This window comes from Calidris pugnax, unplaced genomic scaffold (genome assembly GCF_001431845.1).
Source record: "Calidris pugnax isolate Ruff unplaced genomic scaffold, ASM143184v1 scaffold268, whole genome shotgun sequence".
NCBI classification, from domain to species: Eukaryota; Metazoa; Chordata; class Aves; order Charadriiformes; family Scolopacidae; genus Calidris; species Calidris pugnax.
Window position 1 is genome coordinate 20,980 of NW_015090983.1, and position 26,179 is coordinate 47,158.

Below are 26,179 nucleotides of genomic sequence, written 5' to 3' on the forward strand. Positions count from 1 at the left end.
TACCTGCATGCTACCTCTTACATAAAAGGAAGAGAACTCTTATAAATTGATGACATAACCATATATGAGAACTCCCTGCTACTGTTAGTAATTAACACAACCCTAGAAATACACAAGAATGATCCAGAAAGACAAACACAAAAGCAAGAGATTATTCAAATAATTACTACAGTTGTAAAAAATACCGCTTATTTGGGGACTCAGGCATATATATACACCAGATTTTTATTACTTTGAATACAGAGCCTTAATTTGGAATGCAAAACAATTTAGAACCTTTAATAGGTGCAACTAATTCTTAGAGAGCAACCCTTTATTCCTATAATCAAATTTATCCCTACAGTGCATTTTTTTTCTTTTTGCTGGACTGCTACTGGATCACAAATGTCAATTTATCACTTAACTCACCTGGCCTGGCTGGGGGGATAAACAATTAACAACCTCCTCTACCATCACTGGTATGTGCAGTCTTCCAAAGTTACTGTTTTCTGTACTTTGAGGCAACTCTTCAGCTTCACATTTCTGGAGGGTTTGTTCCTTTAACTCACAGTCAGAAAGGTTTTTTGCTGAAGAATGGATCCTTCTGGCCAAAGTAGCCACATTTACTGAATTCAGTTTTAAACTGCGCAGAAACAAACATTTGTAAACTTGGCACAGGCACTGAGATAACATTTTGGAGTTGATCAACCTAGAAAAACAGTAGATGTGGGGAATTACTTCAGAACAAACATTTAAAACGGTAGGTTTCTTTAAAAAACAGTATGGAAATGCTGTAAGTAAAAGCATTACATGGTCCAAGATGGAAAGTTTTATAGATACGTCATACCAGCAAGAAGTGAGACTCTCTAACTTGTTTTCAGAATTTTTAAGGTTATCTACCAATCCATCACATTCAAGCAGCAATGGTTTTCTTCTCATAAGGATCACCACCTTTTCCCTTTCATTGCAAGGACTCGAAACAGCGTTACAAAGTCCCAGAGATGCTAAACAACTAACCAAATCTGAGCCCAAACAGAACAGTGACTTGACTTTAAAAATGTTTCCCCTCCTTTTGCCAAACATAATGAGACAACTGCTGTGAATACTAGCACCCTGGTAGCCAAGTTTACCACATTTCTAGTTAAAATGGGAACGGACAAATCAAATACTGCATTCATATTTAAAGCAGTGCTGTCAATTATCGTTACATATTTAATAAATATATAGTTTTCATCATGCATTGCATCTTGTAATAACAAATATGTCAAGCACAGCCAGAAGTAAGAATTCTCCAGAGTATAGCTAACGGAAATAATCCTCAAAACCTTCGAAAGAGCAGAGTAGCTACCTAGGTAGTTTGTCTTTTAACTACATGGAGAACTAATGATTTTTTCCCTCTGTCTTAAAACACTCCAAAACAAAGTCAGTAACCTACTAGTAAAGGCTACATGACTTCAGTAAATTTTGGCATTCTAAAGTTGAACATTAGTGATAATACAGCATTATTTATAAGATAACTGTATTTCTTTATGGAGCTGAGACCTTCTGTAATACTGCACTGCATACTCTCTCCTGCCACACAGGAAAGATGCAAACTTTGACATAAAATGATTTGAAAAAATGCCATCCTATATTTATCCCATTATCAGAAGAGCAACTATACTTTAACTATATTTATTGCATGCTTTGGTAGGATTTACCTAGCCAGAGGCTTCACATATTTGGTCTGCATAGATAAGAACATGCCAAGTCACCACCTCTGGAAAGTTATTCTCCTGATAATTTAAGCCTCAGTTGAGCAGTTTTTCGCCTTATCTTAAACTTGGAAGCATGTATCACTCTAGAGCCTTGCACAGACACGCTATAGCCTTGAAGTTTTCCAATGAACTACAATGCCTTTATAGAAAGTACCGTATGAAGAGGCTGAAGATCAACCATCACCATCCACCTCACACCACCTGACAGTGGTATAAAGCACAGGTGTTGTTAACACTAGGGACACACCCTGCTTACCCCAAACCCACAGGTGTTAGCACTAGGGTCACACTTTGCTTACAACAAACCCTATTCTACCCAAGCAAAGGGGTTTTGGTTAGAAGTGAACATAAAGCGTTCTTTCTTACAGCACTTTCTTAAGTGCCGTTCAGGTAGAGTTTGAGTCCCACCTGCACAGCGGGACTTGCACTGAAGCTGATGATAAAAGCAACCAGAGAATAAAAACTCAATTCCATAACCCTTTTGCCCAGAGATGACTGGAACAGCGGTGCACAGCCTGCAACACAGACCAAGCCAGGCCCCAGGGGGCTCCGTGGGAGGCTGAGGGCTGCTCCGGGAGACACGGGGGGCGGCCTGCCCACCCCACCGTACCTGGGGGGAAGCCCACACCCCGCACTACGAACTCTGCCAATGCTCCTCACCCTCCACTCCCAACAGGGCTGTTTCCCCACGCACCTCCCCCTCACGACATCTCCCCTCCGCCCAGGCCTCCCCCTGAGGGCCCGAAAAAGGCGGAACGTGCCGCCCCACGCGGTTTGGCTGTAAGGGAGCCTCCACCTCGGCCTCACACCGGCGGAGCCGCCACCACCTCCTCCACCCCAGAGCTCCCCCCACAGCATAGGTGCCTGCAGCCTCCATAGTGCGGGTGAGGCCGAGCCCCACAGAGAGAGCGGAGCGGCTTGGCCCCAAGGCGCTAAGCGGCAGCGGCAACCAGGCCTCAGCCCGACCCGAGCTGCGAGTCCCCACGCGCTTACCGTCGGCGCCGTCGCGCTGCTGACATCACGGGGGCGCCGGCCAATGAGGAGGCGAGGGGGGGCGGTCCCTCGTATTTGAATTGGGCGGGCGGGGCGGGCGGCCGTTGCTCGGCCGCGGCGCTGGGGTAAGTTGGCAGCTTGGGCAGGGGGTGGTTGGGTAGGCCCTCGTATTTGAATTGGGCGGGCGGGGCGGGCGGCCGTTGCTCGGCCGCGGCGCTGGGGTAAGTTGGCAGCTTGGGCAGGGGGTGGTTGGGTAGGGGTCGGGTTCTTCTACGGTAGCCTTGGCCGTACCGTGGGGTTGAGCCTGGCTGCGTGTCCCGGGGGAGAGATACGCTGTGGCGGAGTGAGGAGCGAACCGAGAGGGGTAGGCTTCGGCCCCTTACTTGCCCGCTTGTGAGTGTTTCTTCCGCGTTACGGCCTTGTATCCGTGGCCGCCTCTTGGTCAGCGGCCTGGCTGAGAGAGGGCAAGCCTTGCCCTGAAGCTGAAAAAGTATCACTGAGGGCCTTTACCGTGAAGGCTGTTGCCTGCTTTTGGGAATGAACGGCCTGCAGTTACCAGCGAGGAGAGTCCGCTAAAAGGAAATTCTGTTCTGACATCTCTAGGATGTGTTTCTGTATCCCGTACAAATCACGTTCACGTGAGTCTTACTTTAACTGTCTCTTTAAATCTAAGTGCAATGCGACTAAGCCAGTAAGGCAGAGAAAGCAGGTAGGCGGCTACTCTGTATTTTCTGAATAAGAAAACCACTCTATTTCGTCTGTGGCAACTTATCTGCAAGCTAGTTCTGAAATAAAGGAAAGCTAGTAAATAAATTAGTAGTTTAAATTGTTGAAACAAGCATGCGAGTTTCTTAGGGAAATGCTACTTACTTTTCTTAAAGTTGTGCTGAATTAGGTCATCTCTTCAGGCTAGTTACAGCACTTTCCAAAGTTCAGTGATCATTGTAGCAGTCTAGAGGGCTAACAATGAATGGGCAGATGTATCACAGGTGCAAGATGTTAGTCCCAATTAAAGGTGTGAACTATATGAAAAGTTATAGTTGAAATATACAGCCTTTCACTTTTTTCTTTTCTCGCCATTTGCAGAAAAGATTCAGCTACTTGATCTGAAAGAGTCTTGGAAGTGAAGAAAGGGGGACAAAAGAGACATTGTTATGTCTGCTGCTAAGGAAGAAGATGTCTGTAATCATGTGAAAGTGGCAGTCCGTGTCCGTCCAGAGTCTCAAAAGGAAAAAGATGGCAACTTTAGCAAAGTTGTACATGTTGTTGACCGGCATATATTGGTCTTTGATCCGAAGGAAGAAGAAGTTAGCTTCTTTCAAGGGAAAAGATTGGCCCATAGGGATATTAATAAAAGAATAAACAAAGATCTTAAATTTGTGTTTGATGCTGTTTTTGCTGAAAGTTCATCACAGCTGGAAGTTTTCGAGCATACTACCAAAGCTGTAATTGATGGCTTCTTAAATGGATATAACTGCACAGGTAGGTAACCTTGCTATTTATCTTCTTCAATTCAAAAGCTTCACTAAATTCCTTGAAATTTCCACTATCGCATTTCACTGCTGTAGAGGTCTTAACAAAGGCTGAAATATAGATAAAGCATTTTCTTTTAATTTATGTATATAAGAGGCTGAATTTTTAGACCATGGGAGTTAGAATAGCTCTATTCTGTAAGAGATTGCATGTTAGGGCTACAATAGACTTCAGAATTTTACCTGTATTTTTAACTGAAAATTCAAAAATAACTGTGACTTTGAAATAGTTTTTTGATTGTATCTGTTAAAGGTAAAGCCTGTGTAAGAAAGCTGATCAGTTTATGGAAACAGCTGTGCAGAATGACAGTGGTGTGTGAGTGTCTGTTTGACTTTTGCATGCCTGATTAGCTTACTGGTATAAAGTGCATCTTTTTGCTTTGTTGTTTTTTGTGAAAATTCAGTGCTAGCATATGGTGCAACAGGAGCTGGAAAGACTCACACAATGTTAGGTACCCCTGAAGATCCTGGAGTGATGTATTTAACCATGATGGCACTTTATAATTGCATGGATCAAATAAAAGAAGATAAAATATGCAATGTTGCTGTCTCTTACTTAGAGGTAAGCCAGTACCCATATTTGGTATGTTGCTTCTAATAAGGCATATTTTAATAAATGTGTTCCTCTTAGGAATGGGATTGAACCGTGCTCTACAAATTTTGTGTTATTCAGGTGCACCTGTTACTGTTTACAGAAGGCTGCCCAAACAGGGCAGTTTCTTCTAATATATTCACTAAACATTCTAATGATTTCTGTCTTGCTGATCAGTTACATTCCTCTGAACATTTGCTGATGTGTACAAGAAAATGCCTTTTCAGGGTTATATGCAGGACTTCACAATAACATCTTATAAGCACTGTGAAATCACTCAACAAAAAAAGATGCACCTGTTACTGTTTACAGAAGGCTGCCCAAACAGGGCAGTTTCTTCTAATATATTCACTAAACATTCTAATGATTTCTGTCTTGCTGATCAGTTACATTCCTCTGAACATTTGCTGATGTGTACAAGAAAATGCCTTTTCAGGGTTATATGCAGGACTTCACAATAACATCTTATAAGCACTGTGAAATCACTCAACAAAATGATGTCTAATCCATTTTCAATGATACTTTATGGTTTTCAGTTTATTTAAGTAAAACTACTTGAATTAGAAATACTATGCCCCTTCAAAGTCAGAATAGAAGAGTAGTTAGTGTTTGGGGAGGAGGGGAAGGAAGAGGGGAAAATTTCCTTTTGCCATGTACTATTCCAAGTGCTTTCACAGACCAAGAAATAAGGTAGGTACTCAAGAACTTTAAAGTACAGTTGGACAAAGAAACCTCTCTGAAGTGTAATCGAGGCCAATAAATGCTTTGGATTCATGCTTGCTGCAAAAGCTTTTTGTAAAAGGAGTACACTTTTATTTTTTAAATAATGAATTAAGATTATTTAGTAGGAAAGAGTGACTTCTAAACAAAAATCAGACAAATTGAATTTACTGAATATTTCAACCTCAGTATAGGAAAGCTGTTTGGCAAAAACACTACAGAATGAATTTGTTACTTTGTCTTAAAGAAGTATTTAAAAAAGCTGTGATGATTTCTGTTAAGTTTAATCCTCTCAAGTACCGTAAGATGGTTTCATTAAAAGATTTTAAATTCCCTTTCAAAGGTCTACAATGAACAGATCCGTGATCTGCTGGTAAACTCAGGACCTCTGGCTGTTTGTGAAGATACCCAGAAAGGGGTGGTAGTTCAAGGGTTAACATTACATCAGGTATGTAAATAAGATACTGAGGTTCAGGAAGCCTCACAATGCCTTTGAGAAAATGGTGATGTTCCCATTGATCTGTGAAAGTTATATGCGACTTAATAACTTCCTAGTGGGCTATTTTCTGGCAATTAATCACCCATACCTTAGTAACTTGTGAACCTAATTAATGCTTCAAAAGCATGTTGGGGAAACAACACCTGCTAGTATGCTTAAACATAAATGAATTAAAGAATCTAGTCCTTACTATTGAAAGGGTACCATTGGTTTGATGCTCATCTTTAGGTTTTGGAACATTTGGGTTCTGGCTAATACATTGTAGCATTTCTTAAAGAAATTCACTGCCTTCAGTGTCATCTCAGAGTGTTCTACACCTTTGCAAGTCTTACATCTACATCTCGGGGTTGGTTTTGTTTTTAAATAAGCACATGTGAAAAGTTTCACTTCAAATAAGTTTTCTAGGCCAGTATAGCAATTCTTTGGCAGTCAGTGACAGAATTTAGTTTTCCAATCTGAAAATCAACTCTTGTGGACCTATTTTCTTACATACTTTTAGTGTATGTTATGTACTATGGAGCTTCCAGCTTTTGCATACATAAGTTAACAATTCAACAAGTAACAGTGTCATTAATTTGGTTCACACTGAACACCATCTTTCCCAAAGCCTGGGTCTTGCAGGGAAAAAAATTAGTGTATCACTGTTTAATAAATTAGTACAAGAAAAATTAAGTCAGTCATTCTTAATTAAGACTTTTTTGACTATAGAGAACCTTTGGAGATTAAGTTTTTTACTAAAAGATCCTCTGATTTAGATTTCTGCGCGTAAGTGTATACCTTCTGTGCCTTACTACTTTTTTGCTGAAAGTGCCTCAATTCCAAAAGAGGAAATTTATTTCTAGATAACTAAAACTTAAGTGTATACTTTCTGTGCCTTACTACTTTTTTCTGAAAGTGCCTCAATTCTAAAAGAGGAAATTTATTTCTAGATAACTAAAAATTTAAGTTCCTTTATTTTGTTTGAAGGTGAATGTTAATTTATTTTAGTATTAACATAGAACCTCCTACAATTGACAAAAAAAAAACAACCAACAAACCAAACTGTGCACTTATCTTTTGCTCTACCCTCAAAGCCGAAATCAGCAGAGGAAATCCTTCACATGTTGGATTATGGAAATAAAAATAGAACACAGCATCCCACAGATGTAAATGCCTCCTCTTCCCGGTCCCATGCCGTCTTTCAGGTAAGACAATATAGCAGGCACACAGGGGTCATTACTGTGAGGTGAAGTTGTTTAAATTTGAATATGATGGAAGCTTTTTCTTTTAAACTGTGTTGAACCTTAGGTTGGGTGAGAGGAGATTAAAGTTTTCCAGTTTACTGTTCTTGTTGACTTCTCAGTCCTTGTAAGTTCCTTGTAAGAACCATGTAAAGGTTCATAGTGATTATATTTGAGAAACCTAATGCAATGAAAAGCTCTCTAGTTTCATTAGTCTGAACTACTATTCCTTTGAAGAAATATCTTGTCTGTATCTTGTGTGGCAGGCTTTGAATTCTTCTCAGTTCGTTTCTAAAAGTGGCAAGCAATTACATAAATTAGGTAAATGTTGCAAACTCATAATGTCTTCAACAAAAAGACAAACAATTCTGAACAGGGATGCTGGCAAGTTTGTCTTCTCCAGCCTACAAATTGATCTCACTGTAGATAAAGCTACTTGTTAGCAGAAGGTGCATATTCATCAAATACAAAATTAGTATACCTGTATCTTACTGCAATTTTGTTTGATTATATGACAAAAAAATGGATGTGTATACTTAGTCAGACTTACACTTTTTTAAAATTCATAATTTCAAACTATTTCCAGCTTACAGACAGTGAAAGTAAAGCATATATGAATGCCTGCAGGTGAAAGGATTGTTGTTTTTTTTCCTCAATATAAGTAAAAACATAATGAAAACAAAGATCCCCTTGTGTCTAAATATTGTAGGAACAGCAAATATATTATTTCTGTGTGTACAAAAAGTACATCTATAGGATGCAGCTTGTTTGAAATGAACTGAATGAAAACTGTCATGCTCAATGGCTTTGTAAATGCATTTTGTATTATGTTCTGAAATGAACAAGTGTTGGTGTTTATTTTTTGTTGTGTGTGTATTATATCCACATTGTAAAGTGATGTGATGCATGAGAAAGTATAAATCACAATTGTCTGAATGCTTACAAAATACTGTTACAGTAAGTCTCTTAGCCAGTCTCCATATGCAGCTGCGGGCAGTTAAATGACGTGCTTGATTGAACTTGATATTCATAGACCAACGTCTGGATGTTAGAGCCTTTTCATGAAGGAAAAGACCTTTCAGTGTAAAGCTTAGGTATTGCCGTGGCATAAAGCATGTTCTGCTGTGTACTCAGCATTCAGCCCCAGTCCACGGTTCATTCACAAAAACTGCCAGACTGATTCTGTTCAACGATACTGTAGTTACCAAAAACTTTCTCTGGTGATCTTTGCAATGTTCCTCCTGGAATGACATAATTCTGAATGTTTGCTGCATTTGTGTTCTGAGTTGCTCTAGTTGTCAATCAAGATATTTAATTGCTTTTGCTTAAGTGTTATTTTCTTAAGTGCACCTATTATTGCTAAAAGTTATTATGTTTTGTTAGACAGTTGTATCTTTAATCTATGCCTTACATAAATACCTACTAATACGGTGTGTTATCAAAGATAAGCTAGTGCAGCCTTTGACTAATAGCCCATTTAAGAGTGAATGGGTTTTAAGCCTTTTTCACATAAATGACTCTGTACTTGGGAGGTGGGAGGTTTGTCACATATTTAGAAGAATGAGTGTGTAATTAAGTGCTTAACATAAGTACTATATCTGCCTGTGGCACTTCAAAGGAATATTGCTGTTGCTAACTAGATTGGTCCAATGAATGCAACTGGAAGTTTCACAGATTGTAATTAATGAACACTGGTTTAAGCTAAGCAAGTTCACAACCATACGTTTAAAAAGTAGGCTGTTAAATACTCCATCTACCTGAGGTACTTATTGGCAGTGTTGGCATCTGTAAGAAATAATGACGAACTAGTCAATTAGTACTAGAAGTAATCCCTTATGTCAGTTTATCTATTTCTATAAATCTGTGACATTCTGCAAAACATGTCTTAACCAGCTTATGCTTTATTGACTCCTTGGTTCCACAGATATAAATGATGAGAAATCCCTATTGATGTCTTGATTCCTCTTCATTTTAAAGTTTTCTGTTATTTTTAGAGTTGCTGTTTGTAGTGAGCGGTTATCTTTTATGCTGGCTTTTGGTTTTTGATAACTTTATTGGAGCAGGATGTTTTCTGGAACTGACTAGGAGAGTAGTAAAAGTCTTGGCCCAGGACGTTTAGAGATGCAAGTCTTACCTGACTGTACCATCTGCCTTAGCTTTGAAATCTCTATCTAGGTCAGACAATTGCTGCATCTGAAAGTAAAATCCCGATTGCCACACTGTTCTGTTGAGAGTGTTCTGCTGATGGACAAAGAAATAGAAAAGATTCTGCTTTGGGCATTTCCTCTATCTCTTGAATTTTTATAAAAGTTTGAGTCATACAGCATAGTTTGGCTGTCACTCCATCTTTCTCTACTTCATTAGTGATAGTTACTGGGTTCTGGTAGCGTGCTACCAGCCTGAGATAGTTACTTTATCTAGATAAGTACAGGGAAGTGACTTTTTTCTTCATTTTTTTTTTGTTTGTTTATTGTGCTAGAAATAGTGCAATGTAACTTAATTGTATTGTTTGCTATAGACATAGCTTTTGTGGCAAGTCATAAGATTTTTATTCACTCCCAATACTTGTCACTTTTTCTTCCTATTGCAAGTTGCTGTGAAGACTTCATTTCCCATGCACAAATCTTAATGCTGGTGAGATAGTATATTTATTAGTTAATCACCTTATATGTACAGCAACTCTTTCCCAATTCACTGTCTAAAAGTGTGTTGGTGAACATGTCAGTAACCATTAGCCTTAAAAATGACAAGGCACTCAACACAAAAGGGGAAATTTATGGAGAATCCTGAAAAAGTAAAAGCCACCTAAGGATAACTGTAGTTCTTCGTGTTGACTGTATAATCATGCTCTACCGACGTGCTCATAAACCTGAGGAAAGAATTCCTTCACTAGCAGGAGGAAACAAAAGCATTTAGTTCTTTAACTTGTATTCTTTGAATGCATAGGGATGAATAAAAATTTCTGAAAGCAATTGTTACACTCTAAAATTAACTTACTGCTTAGAGTAACAACAGACTGGTTAGTGGTTACTTTTTTATTATTTTCTTTTCTTGTTTTTTTTAGATTTATCTAAGGCAGCAAGATAAAACAGCTAGTATTAATCAAAATGTTCGCATCGCCAAAATGTCTCTGGTTGACCTGGCAGGATCTGAACGTGCCAGCATGACAAATGCCAAGGGGGCTCGGTTTAGAGAAGGAACAAATATTAACCGCTCCCTGCTAGCTCTTGGAAATGTCATTAATGCCTTGGCAAATCCAAAGGTATGTGCAGCTTTCCCATGAAATCTTCACCTCCTACTGTTGTGAAAATATTTTATTTTTTTTTAATGGATAAGTATTAAAAGTGGCACTACTTTATCATATCTCATTTGAACTTGAACTGTGTCTTTGAAAATTATTCCTGGAATATCCTAATGGAATATATTAAATGAACGTATACTTAAGGTGTTGTGTAGAGTCATTCTAATTAAAAAAAAAGTCTCTGTAAACTTTGGGCAGAAGAAAAAAAAAATTTGCCTTATCTCTTCTGTTGCTGAATCATTTGATGCAACTTCACTTTTGCTACATTAGCAGCAGTGTCAAAGTTAACTTTTACTTGAAACAACTTTTTAAGTATGTATTACGTATTTCACTTCTGCTGATACTGATGTTGGAATCAGCATCCCTTTGACTGCCTTAAGTCTTGTTTAAATGAACTACATGGAGATTTTTGTCTCTGTAAGAATTTTGGAGGAATACACCTTGGGTTTTGGTGCTTACACTCAGAATAGAAACACTAAAGCTTTAAACAGTTTTAACTGCTTTTGATTTTTGCCTTAAAGGCTGGTCATAGATATGAATAAGTTTTGTTTGTCCAACAATCAGGAAGCCTAGGATTAATATAGTTTTAATTAGAGAGATCCTTGCCCTCCAGTTATATATATGCTGCTCCTGGTCTTACACTGCTCCTGCATATTAACAAAAAGCCCATTTTTTTCAGCATTAATGAAGTGATTATTTCTTTTATGATTCAGTCATTTAATAAAACATAGATGCTTTTTAATTTCCTGCGACAACTAAAATTACAATACTAGAGTTACAATACAACACCTATTGCAGACTTTGGGTTGCCTGGAAAGGTGGTGGAATCTCCATCCTTGGAGGTATTGAAAACCCAACTGGGCATAGTCCTTGGCAGCTTGCTATAGCTGACCCTGCTTTGGGCAAAGGGGTTGGTCTAGGTGGATCACGAGAGGTCCTTCCCAACCTTGATTATTTCTGTGAACGGAAAGTGGTTTAATGTAGTTTACCTTTTATGTTAATTTCCCACATCACAAAAATAATTAAGTATCTGGATATCAGAAAGTAACGTGACTAATACATGTGTTAAAAAGGTATTAAACAGTTCCAAGAGATTTAAAACCACTTGAGATGGATGTGTAATTTGGAGGAAAACTACTTGTGTCAAAGACAAGTTTGTCATGTTTTGTGGCATTGTTGAAATTCTAAGCAGGCTTTTAGACAGGTGAATATTTAAATCTAGTTAACTAATCCATAAACATCTAACTCTCTTTTTAGAGCAAGAAACAGCACATTCCTTATCGAAACAGCAAGCTTACTCGTTTATTGAAAGATTCTCTTGGAGGAAACTGCCGAACAATAATGATAGCTGCTGTTAGTCCATCTTCTATGTTCTATGATGATACATACAATACCCTTAAGTATGCCAACCGAGCAAAGGATATTAAGTCTTCTGTGAGTATTGGTATTTATTGATCTTTTGTCAAAGTCTCTTAATACAGCATTAAGAGAAGGAGAGTTCTTTCTTTTAATAATTATAATTTCCTTCATCTTTTCTCTCAATTTTGTTCAGTTACCTCTGTCTTACAGTTACCTCTTCACCATGAGTGACACGTGTAGTAGATGCAGAGACAGTACAGCTGGCTAGTTCTGGCCTATAAGCAACACAGCTTCATTAATGGGATTATGCTGCCAGTTTGAGAGAGTTTTTGTGAGCCTCAAATTTTGAAATAGTCTTCAGCTGGTAGAATTCACAGCCAGTTTCAGTATCTTACTATTACATTCTCAGAGTGCTGTAAAGCACATTAAAGAAATGTCTGAGTAGTTGTACAAGAGCCAGTCCAGGTTTGTTACAGGTAGAATTCTCATTGAGCTTCATGGCTCCAGCTGATTATATTGATAAATGAAAAGTTACTGGGGTGTCCTGTCTTCTGCTCTTAATTATCCAGGTTATTCTGATATTTTTTCATAAGTTCCTAACTCTTATGTAATATGGTGTTGACTGTTGTTCCCATTTGTTATATACTTAAAAGATAGTTTTTTATAATAAAATGCACAAGATATATAGCAAAACTACTCTGAATAAATATAAAATGTGCTTGCACGTGTTCATGTAATACTTTTTTTAATTGTTCTATTGAGGGAAATGACATGGCCATAGGCACGTAACAGATTGAATAAATATAAAATGTGCATGCACGTGTTCATGTAATACTTTTTTTTATTGTTCTATTGAGGAAAATGACATGGCCATAGGCACGTAACAGATTATTGCAAAAGCTGAGTCGTATTTTTGTTGTGCAAGTCAGGATTGTATTCACCATTCATAATCTAGTGCAAGTGTAATTATTTGCTATTTATGCACAGTGCATTTATTATGCAGGAAGGCATGAAGGAGCTTTCTTAAATTCTAATTTGTTTCTTTTCTTTAACAGTTGAAGAGCAATGTTGTTAGTTTGGACAGTCACATAAGCCAGTATGTTAAAATTTGCAACGAACAAAAGAAAGAGGTATGTCAAAATCTATTGTTAGAATTTTGAAAGGTTAATTGTTATAAATTTGAATTTAAAAAAAAGTTTATGGGATTTCATCAAGAAGATGATATTGTCCTAATTTCCCCATATGGTCACTTGAAGTAAGAAAGATCTTTTGTATTCTAAGAGGAGTGTCACCTACTACCATTTGTAAAACTTTTTGAGACGTAAGCACAGAATGATAGGTTTAAAAAAAACCCCAAAAGTATATCTCAACTACAACGTACTTTTTTTGCTTTAGATCCTAATGTTGAAAGAGAAACTGAGGGAATATGAAGAAAAGCAAGCAAGCATTCCTGAAAATCATACTGCAGCAGTACTTTCAACCAGCCAGCAAGTGGAAATAGAAAGGTAAATTAATCATATTACAATCTTGCTTCAAAAATGGAGTTTGCATAACTCGTATTTGTAAAACGAGCTTACTCTTTTCAATATTGGTTTCCTCATTTTTAACACTGTATTGCTTAGACTAGGTGTGGCTTTGCATACCTTATCACTTCTTTTCAGAACTTGGCGGTGGATTTAAAGTGAAACAAATATTGTGTACTTGAGGAAATATCCTGATATTAACCTACTAGGTAAATTAATCAGTAAAACACTGCAATATAACCAGAAGCTGACATAACTGACTCTGACATCACGATTTAGATCAGTGGTAAAGACTTTGCATCTGTCATTACTTTCATATGGAGTACTTAATAAATTGACAGAAGTGCAGCAATGTAAGTATTCCGTGGATAATATTTATTCCTGTCAAATTTTAATTACTACTGCTGATAGCAAGAATATTTATTTATGAAAAGCAATTGAATCTTACTAAAATTATGAGCTTCATCAGTGTGCATGTGTTCTGTGAAATGCTCATGTACTGGATTTTTTAATAACTTATCAATAGCTTCATTATTGTAATGAAGATATTTCATGAGAGAAGTATTTTTTTGTCTCAAGGCTACTGATGTTGCTCTCTATTAATGTGCAGATTAAATTCTACCATCACTAAGACACAAGATTTTAAGACAAGTGTTCTCCTGGGACACTCCAGAGCTCTGTAGGGCTAAGAAGTTCTTTCTTGTCTCAAGGCTACAGATGTTGCTTTCTATTAATGTTCAGATTAAATTCTACCATCACTAACACACAAGATTTTAAGACAAGTGTTCTCCTGGGACACTCCAGAGCTCTATAGGGCTAAGAAGTTCTTTCCTACAATCAAAAGCTAAACATTTTTGGAGAAAAAAATAAACTATCTTTAATCTTGGTTACCATATTGCAATGCAGGTTTTCAGAAAAACTAAAATTAAAATGTAAATCTTATAAATTTCTTTTTTGAGCCAATATTTACCAAAATTGCTTTGAATTGATTTTAATTCACTTAGACTTTTCAGATCTTATTTCTATTGTTGTTCTTGTGTTGTTAGAAGGATCCCCATATGAAAGCACTATCTTTCAAAAACTGAGTGCACATATATGTGTATACATATATACACACATATATGTGTACACACACATGCAGTGGCAGATAAAAATGAAATGGTGATTGTGAAAGGTTTGGTAGCAAAAATATTCAGTGGAAATCTGTATTTGTGAGAGGTACAGAGCTGGGATAGGTTAATTCAATGAGGTTTCAATAAACCTCTCATTTAGGTTATTTAAACTTAATTTTCAAAAGAAGTGTAGGTTTCTAAGTAATGTTGATAGTTCTGACAGTTTTCCTGTGTATTTTTGCACTGCAAGTCTTTAAGGTTAATTTAATTTCCTGTGATTTGCCCTTTATTTCATTCTATGTGTGTGGGAAGAATCAGTCAAGGGCAAGATCTCTAAAAAGTCTTTTCAAAATGCCGGACATAATCTAAGCTAAGATTTGTGGTCAGAGAATGTTTGGGTTTTAATTTTCTGGAATATCCAGACACACATGTAAGCCTACCCAAGTCATTCTAGATATCACCAATAAAGTGAGTGTTTCGTTCCCTTCTCCCTCATGAGGATCCTGTCAGGTTCATTCTTCTGATGGTGTGGGTGATGAGTTGATTTCTCCCACATTCACTTACAGATTTTGAAGGTATTCTGCTGTCTTCTCCCTCATGTTTGGGACAGGGTAGAGACCCTGAAAGAGTGAGTGTAGCTCAAGGCAGGAGCTTTGTAAAGGCTTCTCTATTTGATGCTATATTTGGGACGCAGGTGACTGTAAATACACGAAGGGTTGATTTAGTGGTAATGTAATCTGAATCTACAGCCTCTCTTAAACTATGCCCAGGGTTTTACTCTAAGGGAAACTGAGCGAGGATTCACCTTCATTTCTTATTGTTGTGTTTCCCAGGCAGCTGGGAAGAGTAGTGTTTCTATGGATACTATGGAGGGAAAAAAATTCTCCAACCAGTTGTGCGATAGATAGTACAGCAGTGCAGATTGTGTGGATAGTGACAGAGTAGGCTAAGAACCCTGATACTCGGCAGCTGACTATTTTTTTCCTTAAAGAAATATTTCTAAATTCTGTGTGTGTTTTAGCACACGTTTTTACCTAGATACAATAGCATTCTCTGGACACTTTTAGATAAAACTGTTGAATTTCCGAACCTGTAGAGAAGAATTCTTTAGTTAATTCGCTTTGTTTTTTAAATGAGAGCAATAAAACACTAGAATAAAAGACTCGGAGTTATTCAGACTGTATTTAATTTTACAATCTCTTATACTAAATACTGTATAATGACCTTGAATGTTGCATGTCTTAAGAATAAAGGCACAGCAGTATTCTAACGTAAAGTTCTAACAAATCAATAGGATGTTATGAAATAGCATGTATACAAGATTAGTCATTATCGAGATACACGGTATCTTTTTGGCTATTCTGTACTGCATTTTCAGTATTTAGTGGGGAAGTGAAAAAATACCACCACGGAAACTTATATTGCAACATGATAATACTTCCAGGCTCTCTTATCTTTCCTATTCTGATTTGTATTGCAGTCTAGGGATAAGCAGATTTTGAGGCCATTTAAACATTGGTGGTCGTGGGATAACTCTTCTGTCACTAACTCGTTTGGGGTCTTTTCACCCCTGTTAGCCTAGTATGCATTAAATCAGAACGTGCATCATGGTTTTTGTCATCCATTAGTGATTAAAAGAGTACAACAGAACTTCAGAGACAGTGAGCGACTGAAGATTCTCTTATGATTTTCCTTCTTTGAGAGATAGCAGGTTTTTAAAGTACACTTTGCATGTGTCTGTGGCAACAGTAATCTGATCTGTTTAATAAATCAGTCTAGGGATAAGCAGATTTTGAGGCCATTTAAACATTGGTGGTCGTGGGATAACTCTTCTGTCACTAACTCGTTTGGGGTCTTTTCACCCCTGTTAGCCTAGTATGCATTAAATCAGAACGTGCATCATGGTTTTTGTCATCCATTAGTGATTAAAAGAGTACAACAGAACTTCAGAGAAAGTGAGCAACTGAAGATTCTCTTATGATTTTCCTTTTTTGAGAGATAGCAGGTTTTTAAAGTAAACTTTGCATGGGTCTATGGCAACAGTAATCTGATCTGTTTAATAAATTGGTTTAAGTAGAGAACATAAGTATTTACTATCTTTTGGAGACAGTTATAAGTTATAAGAGAGACTTACGTGAAGAAGTTCCAGATATCTTTCTTTTGAATCCCGGTGTCATCTTTGCAAACACAACAAGGTTTCTTTCTAGTGACTCCTTCAAAATTTCATATCCCATTTCATCTTTGCAATCACAACAAGGTTTCTTTTTAGTGACTCCTTCAAAATTTCATATCCCATTTCCAGTTTGAGTACATAGTCTTTACTGATGTACTGATACTTTATTTAGTGCTCACCTAACAGGCTTTACTTTTTTCCTCTTAATTTTTCATATTGATTTTATTAATTTGAAATTGGAAGTTCCAGTTGTTGGAGATAGTTGTAAAAAAACAAGTCTTCAGTAAGTAATCCGTTATTTATTCTAATCCTTTGGTTCTATTAGATACAAAGAAATCCTTAAAAATGTGTTTGCAAACCGTGAGGAAATCAGAAAAGAATATCTCAAGTTGGAAATGCAGCTGAAAGAAAATGCCCTGAAGACATATTATCAGAAACAATGTCATGAACAAATTCAGCTGATGTGCTCTGAAGAAAGAGTAGAAAGGGTGAGTTTTCTATAGTGTAAAACAAGGTATCATCTCACTTTGTTTTGCTATACTAATGTATGAATCTTGTCTAAGTAATTATATAATTAGTTAATGCTTAAATATTTAATTAAAATGGGACGCACTGTTTATCACTCAGCTAATATTTTCTAACACTAATACAGAAATGTATTAATGCCAGGTGTGTTGGGTTTTTTTCCCCGCATCGAGACGCAGTGATTATCACTCAGCTAATATTTTCTAACACTAATACAGAAATGTATTAATGCCAGGTGTGTTGGTTTTTTTTCCCCCGCATTGCACAGAAAACTGTTGTGCTTCCTGCTGCCAGTTGTGAAAACTTCACAACTTGTCCTTATGTGGGCTTGATTGTCATAGCTCCTGAAGACCTAACTAGACGTAGGGAGACAATACAGAAATGTATTAATGCCAGGTGTGTTGGGTTTTTTTCCCCGCATTGCACAGAAAACTGTTGTGCTTCCTGCTGCCAGTTGTGAAAACTTCACAACTTGTCCTTATGTGGGCTTGATTGTCATAGCTCCTGAAGACCTAACTAGACGTAGGGAGACTCCTGGTGCTCTAATCAAAAACCAAAGCATGTTAAAGTATGAATGGTACAGCCATCAGGGCTGGTTTCAGGCTGAGTAATCCGTGTTTCATAAGGAAAAGCATGGACCATGTGCTAAACAATTCGGATTCTTATCATTGGTGTTTTCACTTGTCACCAGGAAGATGTTTGGGTAGCTGTCTAAGGACAGAGTTATGTGAACCAAAATAATTACATTTAGTTGTCTTGAATTTTAAAAGAAGAATTTTGGGGCTAAGTCTGTTGTGCAGTGATGCCCATGTCTTTCTAGAAGACTCATAGTATAAACAAGTAAGCATGGTTGTAGACTATCTTAATTTCTCTAATAAAAGTAATCTTAAAGGAATATATATGTTATGTGGATATGAAGTTGAGGGTGGGGCTGATTTTGCTTAGTCACAGTAACAATCTGTATTTCGCCAAAAATGAGTTTACCGTATGACTAGTTTTTTTCCCCAGTGATTCACATGAAATTTGGCCCTTAGATAAATGTCAAAGTGAAAATATATCACACGGTTTTGCTTGTCATTAATGAAGATATTTCAAGTGACTAATGTGTTCTAGAATTCTCTTTTATGCCATAGAAACTCTGAAGTAATAGTCAAGCTGAGTATTCTGTGTTTCATAAGGAAAAGCATGGACCATGTGCTAAACAATTCGGATTCTTATCATTGGTGTTTTCACTTGTCACCAGGAAGATGTTTGGGTAGCTGTCTAAGGACAGAGTTATGTGAACCAAAATAATTACATTTAGTTGTCTTGAATTTTAAAAGAAGAATTTTGGGGCTAAGTCTGTTGTGCAGTGATGCCCATGTCTTTCTAGAAGACTCATAGTATAAACAAGTAAGCATGGTTGTAGACTATCTTAATTTCTCTAATAAAAGTAATCTTAAAGGAATATATATGTTATGTGGATATGAAGTTGAGGGTGGGGCTGATTTTGCTTAGTCACAGTAACAATCTGTATTTCGCCAAAAATGAGTTTACCGTATGACTAGTTTTTTTCCCCAGTGATTCACATGAAATTTGGCCCTTAGATAAATGTCAAAGTGAAAATATATCACACGGTTTTGCTTGTCATTAATGAAGATATTTCAAGTGACTAATGTGTTCTAGAATTCTCTTTTATGCCATAGAAACTCTGAAGTAATATTTTTCTATCTGTGCTATACTTCTAAATGCTTCTTACAACGGCACGTAGTTGTATATCTGTTCATAATGAGGAGCTATATCTTCATACACTCAGTTTCATAAGAATGTTTTCTATGAGCTGATTTAACTTTTACTTTGAATGTTAGCGGAGCTGCACTCTGGTGTTGGTTATGCCACTAGTTAACTTAAAGATGTGATTTACTAAGGGTCAAGAGTCGCTGTCCAATATCTAGTCTCACTGGTCAGAGTCTGCCAGTTAACTCTTTCTCCTGGTACTTTCTCTAAGGAGCTGCTCCTTTACAGAGTGACTTTGTCTTCTCTGGATCCTCTGTCATCTTAGCAGATAAGACAGTGTAACAAGAAAGCAAGGTGAAATTCTGGCCAGAATGTAGGCTTTCACCTGGTAAGCTGCCTGGAGTACACGTGTAGCTCAGGTGTCTTTACCATGCTGGTTCTGTGCTCTGTGTGCCATGTGTTGAAGTAAGCATTTGAAAAATCACTTTGAGAAATGCAATCTGCATCTCTCCAGATACTGTTCCTGTTTTCTACAGTATGTTCAAAAGGCCACCAGCGAGAGTAATTTCTGCTTTGTGCAAAGTTAGGGTGGTACGTTCAGAGTTTCTTATGACATTTTATAAAAGAAATAATTTGGCCCGCTATTCTAAATGCATAGGTTTATTCTAATTGAAGTTTTCATTTAGAGAGTTAATTTCAGAATGTATGAATGTAGATATTTAGGTTATATAATTTTTAAAAACCAGCTAGTTTCTCTGTTTGGGTTTGTTGAGTGTGACAATATATTTCAAATGTTTGTGATTTTTGTTTTGCTTTTAACTAAAAGTTTAGGCAAAGCTGAACTCTGTGAACTCCATCTAAAGTTAATGTTCTCTATGACTAGTTGAGTTAGTGACCTGATTTTTAAAGTATGTTGCAAACTGTAGTTGTCCTTTGAATAGTAAGAGTCTCCTTTGCCTTGTTAGGATACTACCTCGTTCACATCCAGCTTCCAGTTGCTGGTTTTGTGCCTGTTTGTTGTCAAATTTCAGACAAGCATCAGAAGGATTTTGAGGCTTGAAAATAGGAGTTTTCCTTTTGCCAAATATTTATCCTTTAGTGGGCGTTTTCTAGGGCATACTTATTAGGAAAAAAAAAAGCAGATAAAATTCTTTTGTTATATTCATACTTGAGTTACTGGAAATTGTTAGGTTATGTTGTATGTAGAAGTGTGTTTGTATGTGCATGTGTAGTTTTTCCAGTCTTTCTGACTTAAGATAATTATAGCCTAGAGCAGAAATTGATCAAACCCAATGTATTATTCTCTAAAGGAACAATCAAGCAAATGACTATATTCTCTGTTATATATTTATATGTGTTTAATTCAGTTGTAGGTTAAAGGAGAACGTGCTACTTCACTTTTATTAAACTGGTCTAAAATGCAAAATGTTTGTTATGCCCAGTTGAGCACAAAAGTATTGGAAAAAAATAATCTTTTTTAAATCAGAGATATTTGTGAACATCATTTGAAAGTTGTCCCCTTAAATGCTGATTTTTAGGCCACTTGCAAGCGGGATCAAAGGCTTGCGATGCTTAGAACCCACTGCATACACATGCAGAAGAAAAAAGAAGAGGAGGTCCAACATTTTGAAGAAAATACCAATTGGCTGCATCGTGTTGAAAATGAAATGCGCCTCCTCAGTCAAGATGGGTGTATTCCAAAGGTAAAATGCCTTTCACTTCAAGGGCAGATCTCATGCGTTTAAGGCAACATCTGACTATAGTTGGGAATAGATGGGTTTTTTTCCTCTCTGTCTTGCTTCTACTTGTGGCTTCTGCTTCAGTTCTTTCAGGGTGGCTTCAAATTGTAGTTTTAGCTGTTTCTGTTCTTCTGCCCTAAAAATACTTCATTGCTTGTGCAAGTATTCCTTGTTCATGAAAGAATACAATTACATGCAAAAATGCGTGCTAAAGGGGAATAAGTATGATGTGGCTGAGCAGTTTAGATGGCTGCCAGAGAGTTGATCCTGCTCCTGGCCATACACTTCTATTCTTATCTTTACAGTAGCTCCTGATACTCATCTAACCATGTGACAATCTAATTCTTAGCCTGGCCGAAAACCACTTCTTTTTTGAGAGGATGTTAGGGAAGGAGTGGGAAGGGGGAAAGAAGTGGGAAGTTGGGTTCTCTGCCAAGTTTTAGCAAGTAGAGTCAGCTCAGTGCAGCCTCAGACCAGCACCAGATCTGGGAAGGGATGAAGGTCTGTGCAGGAAGGAGGAGAAAAGTGGGCTGTTGTTTCTACCTGCCCTTTAGTTTCAGCCAGCAATTGGAGTGGCTTAAATGACAGTGTAATGAGAACTTATGTGACTCATAATGTAATATTTCAGTACCTGTATTTTATTGAGATGACTAAAGTTTGTTGGCACCTTAAATTAATTCTGATATTTCAAAGAAGATATTGGCATCTCAGGTAGATGAATGAATACAGTGAAGACTTATGCTAGACAACGTCACTGAAATTCAGATACGGAGCAAGTGCAGAGGAAATGAAGCAAGCATGGTTTTGGGCATGCATAGATAAACCTACATGTGTGCCTGTTAGATTCTTAATGCTAATTACAACATGCCCATTATTGGTCAAAGGAAATCTACAAAGCAATACTTATGAATGTAAATATCAAACAATCCATACTTTTCTACCATAACACTTTGCTATAATAATATAGATCCAATCCGTCTTTACTTTTCAATATAATATTGGTTTAGTTTAAATTTTAGTTTATTACTTTCTTGTTTGATGTGCAGTTGTTTGGTTTTTTTCTTGCTGATTTCCCAAGGAACTCAGTAAAGATCTGCAGTGTTGCCATTTAAACCTAGAAGTTAAGGACCTGAAAGCCCAGATTGAGCACATTTTATCTCTGGTGTCGCTTCAAGATCAGCACTATAAGCAGACAGAAAAGTAAGTATGGTTTCACATCAGGCCTGGTAAGACTTCTATTCTGACTTGTAACTTCAGAAGACATATCTATAGAATTTAGCTTCAGTTCAAACAGAACCAAGATTTTTCTCAAACTTTTTCTCCTAGGTTAGAATTGTGTTTTGTTAAGCAAAAAGATGTGTAAAACAGTAATCACTTCATCAATATTGGTTCGTATCCACTGTTGTTTGATCCTAGGTTAGAATTGTGTTTTCTTAAGCAAAAGATGTGTAAAACAGTAATCACTTCTTCAATATTGGTTCGTATCCACTGTTGTTTGACAGAAACCGCAGGGATACTCTAGTGCTTTGTATTTCTATTTAATTTTTTTCTTTGCATAGTTTTTACAAATTGTTCAATAAATCATGGTATCTTATTTTCTTCATCTGTGTTGAATAGCAGTATTGATTTTTTTATAAGTGTTTGTGTTCTCTTTTAATTCCCTGCGCTGTAGGCATTAATTTATGTGTATTAAAAAATGTTACCATTAAACTCTTATATAGCTAGTCAGACTGAAAAAAGCTGAATTTGCAGGTAAGCAGCAGCTTTTTTCTACTATTGATCTCTCAAAAATGTTGGAAACTATCTCTCAGAGCGTAACATAAGGAATAGGAAGTAATCACAAATCTGAGGTAGCTAAGTATATCAAATTTATGATTAAATCATTCCAAAATGAAATCATGAGTTTTTCTTCCTCCTTTGAAGAAAAGGCTGTTACCACAGACATTACAAAACCTAATAAATAAACCTGCAAAACTGAAAGCAAAATTTTCAAAGCTATGTTGTTAGTTATTACCAAGTTTCTTCTTGGGTTTGTATACATATATCCCTTTCCTTATTTCTTGAACCTACTGTTTAGTCTTGCAACTGACTCCATAGTTAATGAATTCTTGTGTTCAGATAAATTCCTAAACTTTTGTCACTTTCATGCAGAACTGCAAGCCAAATTAATCTTAACGTATTCCATTCTTTAATTAAAGATCCTGATATCTAAATTTATTTGGACTAGGCTTTTAATAAGGTTTTGTACACATATAATTAAGAAGTGCTTGGTTTAAACAACATTATTTGCTTTATAAGTTTCTACTTTTATCTGATCCATAATTTCAAAAGTCAGAACTCAACCAAGATATAATGACTATTTCTGTGGTGTTTGAGGGACTGAAGACCTTGCATGAGGAAAAAACTATACTTCGGTAGTAAATACTTAGAGTGAGAGATAACATCTTGCAAAAGAGAAAAATCACTCTACTTAATAATGAAAAATTCCTCTCAGTTTTATGGTATTACCCAAAAATAAATTAAAATAAATGACAGCAGAACTTGATGGGGGGGAGGGGGAAATCCCTCATATCCCTAATAGTGACAGTGCTAGTAAGGATCAGATTAGTTATGATTTAGTCATATTTGTCTCACCTCTTGTTGTTTTACAGAGTACTAAATACTTTGCTTCCAGTTCTTCGCAAGCAATACCTCACTTTGAAAGAAGCTGGGTTGACAAATAATTTAACTGAGACTGAATTTGGGGAGGTTGAGCAGTTGATTCAAAGACAAAAATCAGTAGTTTGGGCTGACCAGACTCAAGAAAAGGAACAAAATCAAAACCATGAACTGCAGTTGTCAGCCATCTTTGCATTCCCACAACTTGTGAACAGATCAAACACCCCATGCCGTAAGTATATAATTAATGTATTTTCTGTAAGAAATACTTTTAAATGTCTCCTGCAACAGGTATGTGTCATCCATAAACGTAGTGCATGCACACTTCTGCAGATACTGAAGCCAAATGCAAAACTGAGCCTCAGACCCACTTTCTATAAATTATATACCATTCTTAACTGGATATAGGAAAAAAGTTTACATCTCAATGGCTAGGCATACTCTGCTAACAGATAACTCCCTTATTCTCTTGTTGTAACGTACACCGTATATCGATGTGCCTAGATCCAATGAGTGTTATTAATTCCATTTGAATCTTTCACATGACGTTGATGGAAAAGGCATCATAGTGTCAGTCACTGTTAGTGATTTGAAAAGTTAAGCAGCTACTACAATTTTGCACAGTTTAAAGTAATAGCCTTAAGGGCAATGCGATTCCCCATTAATTACAGGCTGACCTGGAATCTCTAAGTTTATTTTTCTAAGAATCAGAAGATTCACCATTTATACCATGGAACTGACTGCTTTGCTGTATCCTGATGGCCTCATTTCTTCCCCATAACTCTCATGTTCCAGTTAAACACTGGAACAGGCTTCCTAGAGAGGTGATTAATGCCAGTCAGTAGTTGAGGCATTTGGACAATGCCCTTAACATGCTTTAACTTTGTCAGGCAGTTGGAGTAGATGATCATTGTAGGTTCCTCCCAAATGAAATAGTCTATTCTTAGCTCTAAAGTGAGTTGCCCTGAAGTGTAGCCTGGGTAAAAAAGGAAGAAGAATCCTCACAGGATGTACTGGTCTGAGGATGACAGGCAAAATCTCAGCCTGATAGTGCAGCTACTCCAGGCCAATGCTTGTATCTGGTGCTCTGGATAGGCAGCACTCAGCACACTGGGGCTTTCTGATCATAGCTAGTAATCTGTAACACTGAAAGACAGCCATAGGTAGCAAGGGAAAAACAGATAAATAATACTTCAGCTTCTCAAAAGCTGGTAGTCATGGAAGGGCATTGAACCCTGGAGCATTGTGAAATTAGTTCCCTGCTTCCTTTAGTTTTCTTCCTCTACACAGCTCACTCGGGGGTTGAGAATTATTCTGCCAAAACCATTTATTACCTCTGCTCTCATTAAGTTTGTATGTGACATTGGGCGTATGTTTGTATTGTTATTGATCATACCAGATAGTTGATTCCCAGAATTTCATTAATTAAATTGCAATAAGACATAAAGATTTCATTTCATTAGAGACATAGAACTTTCAGGAGTCATCTTGAAAGTCTTATGTAGAGGTTTTCCAATTATTCTCTTGTTGTAAATGTTGTTGAATTGTACGTTCACCTAAGTAGATGGACACCATATTTTTCAGTTAAGATGGACTTTTTTTCAGCTGTTAATGATGTCTTTGCCTGAAAATGTCCATAGACATCTTTTGTGGTATTTTTACTTTTGTTTACTTGTTGTGCTTTGGAAAAGGAAATAGGACACATTACTTTCACACCTTTCCCCTCTTATCAGATGCAGGAGGAAACACAGTAGAAAAAAATGTTTTCCAAATTTTATAACCTTTACAGGAAAGGTTATGATAACTTCTAACAAGATAGTTCTCAATGTTTTTTTTATGGTCTTCGTCTGATTATGTGCTCTTTCTATTTGGTTTTGACTAGTTGCATAAATGTGTTGATGCTTTTAGGGGATATTTCCAGGGTATTTTTTTTTCCAAATTACTGAAGGCTTTTAATCTTCACAATGAAAATATATCTCTCATTGGAAGTTTAAACTGGTGAGCTAACATAAAATAAGTTTTCTTCAGCAGCTTTTTTCCCCTCAATACTGCTTGTTACTATAAGACTTAGTGCACAGGTAGCCAATGTGCAAAAACTTCTAAGCATAAGTCATTGTACAGAATAAGACATATTGCTACTAGGTACTAAAATACTGAGAACTTGATGTTAGAGATTTTAATTTGAAACTGAGTTGCAATTTAATTGAGAATTGGCTTTGCATACTGGAGGAAGTTAAAATAAAGTTCTAAAAATTATTAATTGGGCATTCAATTATTTAATTTTAAAACATTGAGATAACAAGTAAACACAAACAGTAGCAGCTCTGCTCAGAAGAAATAAGCTCTATTCAAACAATATTTTTATAGTATCATTTTAATATTAATGTGTCATTACCCAAAATGCTACTGGTGTTAACAGAATCATTTCCATACATCTTGGAAAGAGTGGTGGAAAAAAGTAATCCACTTACCAGTGCTTTTAACAATTTTTCTGTTGAACATGAAATAAATGCAATGAAACACCTCTTCTTCAATTGTTGGTTTGAATTCACATTAAAAATGTTTTGAACTTTAGCTGATACTATGTTATGGAAATCCAATTCTCTTGCACCAAATGTCTATAACAAACTATTAAGAAATAAAACATAAATCAGAAAAAAAATACATTAGCATGGGAAAATGTGAAGTAGTACAAGGGCAACATCCCAATCAGAAATAGGAAGGATGTAGTAATTTCTTTTTTCCTTTAAAGATGAAATAAATTATTCAAGAATCCAATTC

At 36.7% G+C, this 26,179-nt stretch overlaps 1 protein-coding gene across 4 annotated transcripts in view; it reads left to right on the top strand.

Moving 5' to 3' along the window:
• The first annotated feature begins 2,838 nt into the window (after nt 1-2,838).
• KIF18A (kinesin family member 18A) overlaps nt 2,839-26,179 on the top strand; it is a 39,353-nt gene continuing 16,012 nt past the window's right edge. The window contains exons 1-13 of one of the 4 annotated variants that reach the window (XM_014953775.1): nt 2,839-2,854; nt 3,816-4,211; nt 4,666-4,823; nt 5,917-6,021; nt 7,146-7,256; nt 10,357-10,554; nt 11,851-12,027; nt 13,008-13,082; nt 13,348-13,457; nt 17,086-17,248; nt 20,540-20,704; nt 21,819-21,940; nt 23,392-23,630. In XM_014953775.1, coding sequence (XP_014809261.1) covers nt 3,884-4,211; nt 4,666-4,823; nt 5,917-6,021; nt 7,146-7,256; nt 10,357-10,554; nt 11,851-12,027; nt 13,008-13,082; nt 13,348-13,457; nt 17,086-17,248; nt 20,540-20,704; nt 21,819-21,940; nt 23,392-23,630 — 1,951 coding nt within the window. In that variant the 5' untranslated portion in view covers nt 2,839-2,854; nt 3,816-3,883. Of the gene's footprint in view, nt 2,855-2,927; nt 2,951-2,998; nt 3,368-3,815; nt 4,212-4,665; nt 4,824-5,916; nt 6,022-7,145; nt 7,257-10,356; nt 10,555-11,850; nt 12,028-13,007; nt 13,083-13,347; nt 13,458-17,085; nt 17,249-20,539; nt 20,705-21,818; nt 21,941-23,391; nt 23,631-26,179 lie in introns of those variants that run through there. The other 3 variants (XM_014953776.1, XM_014953773.1, XM_014953777.1) reach the window with 3 other exon arrangements.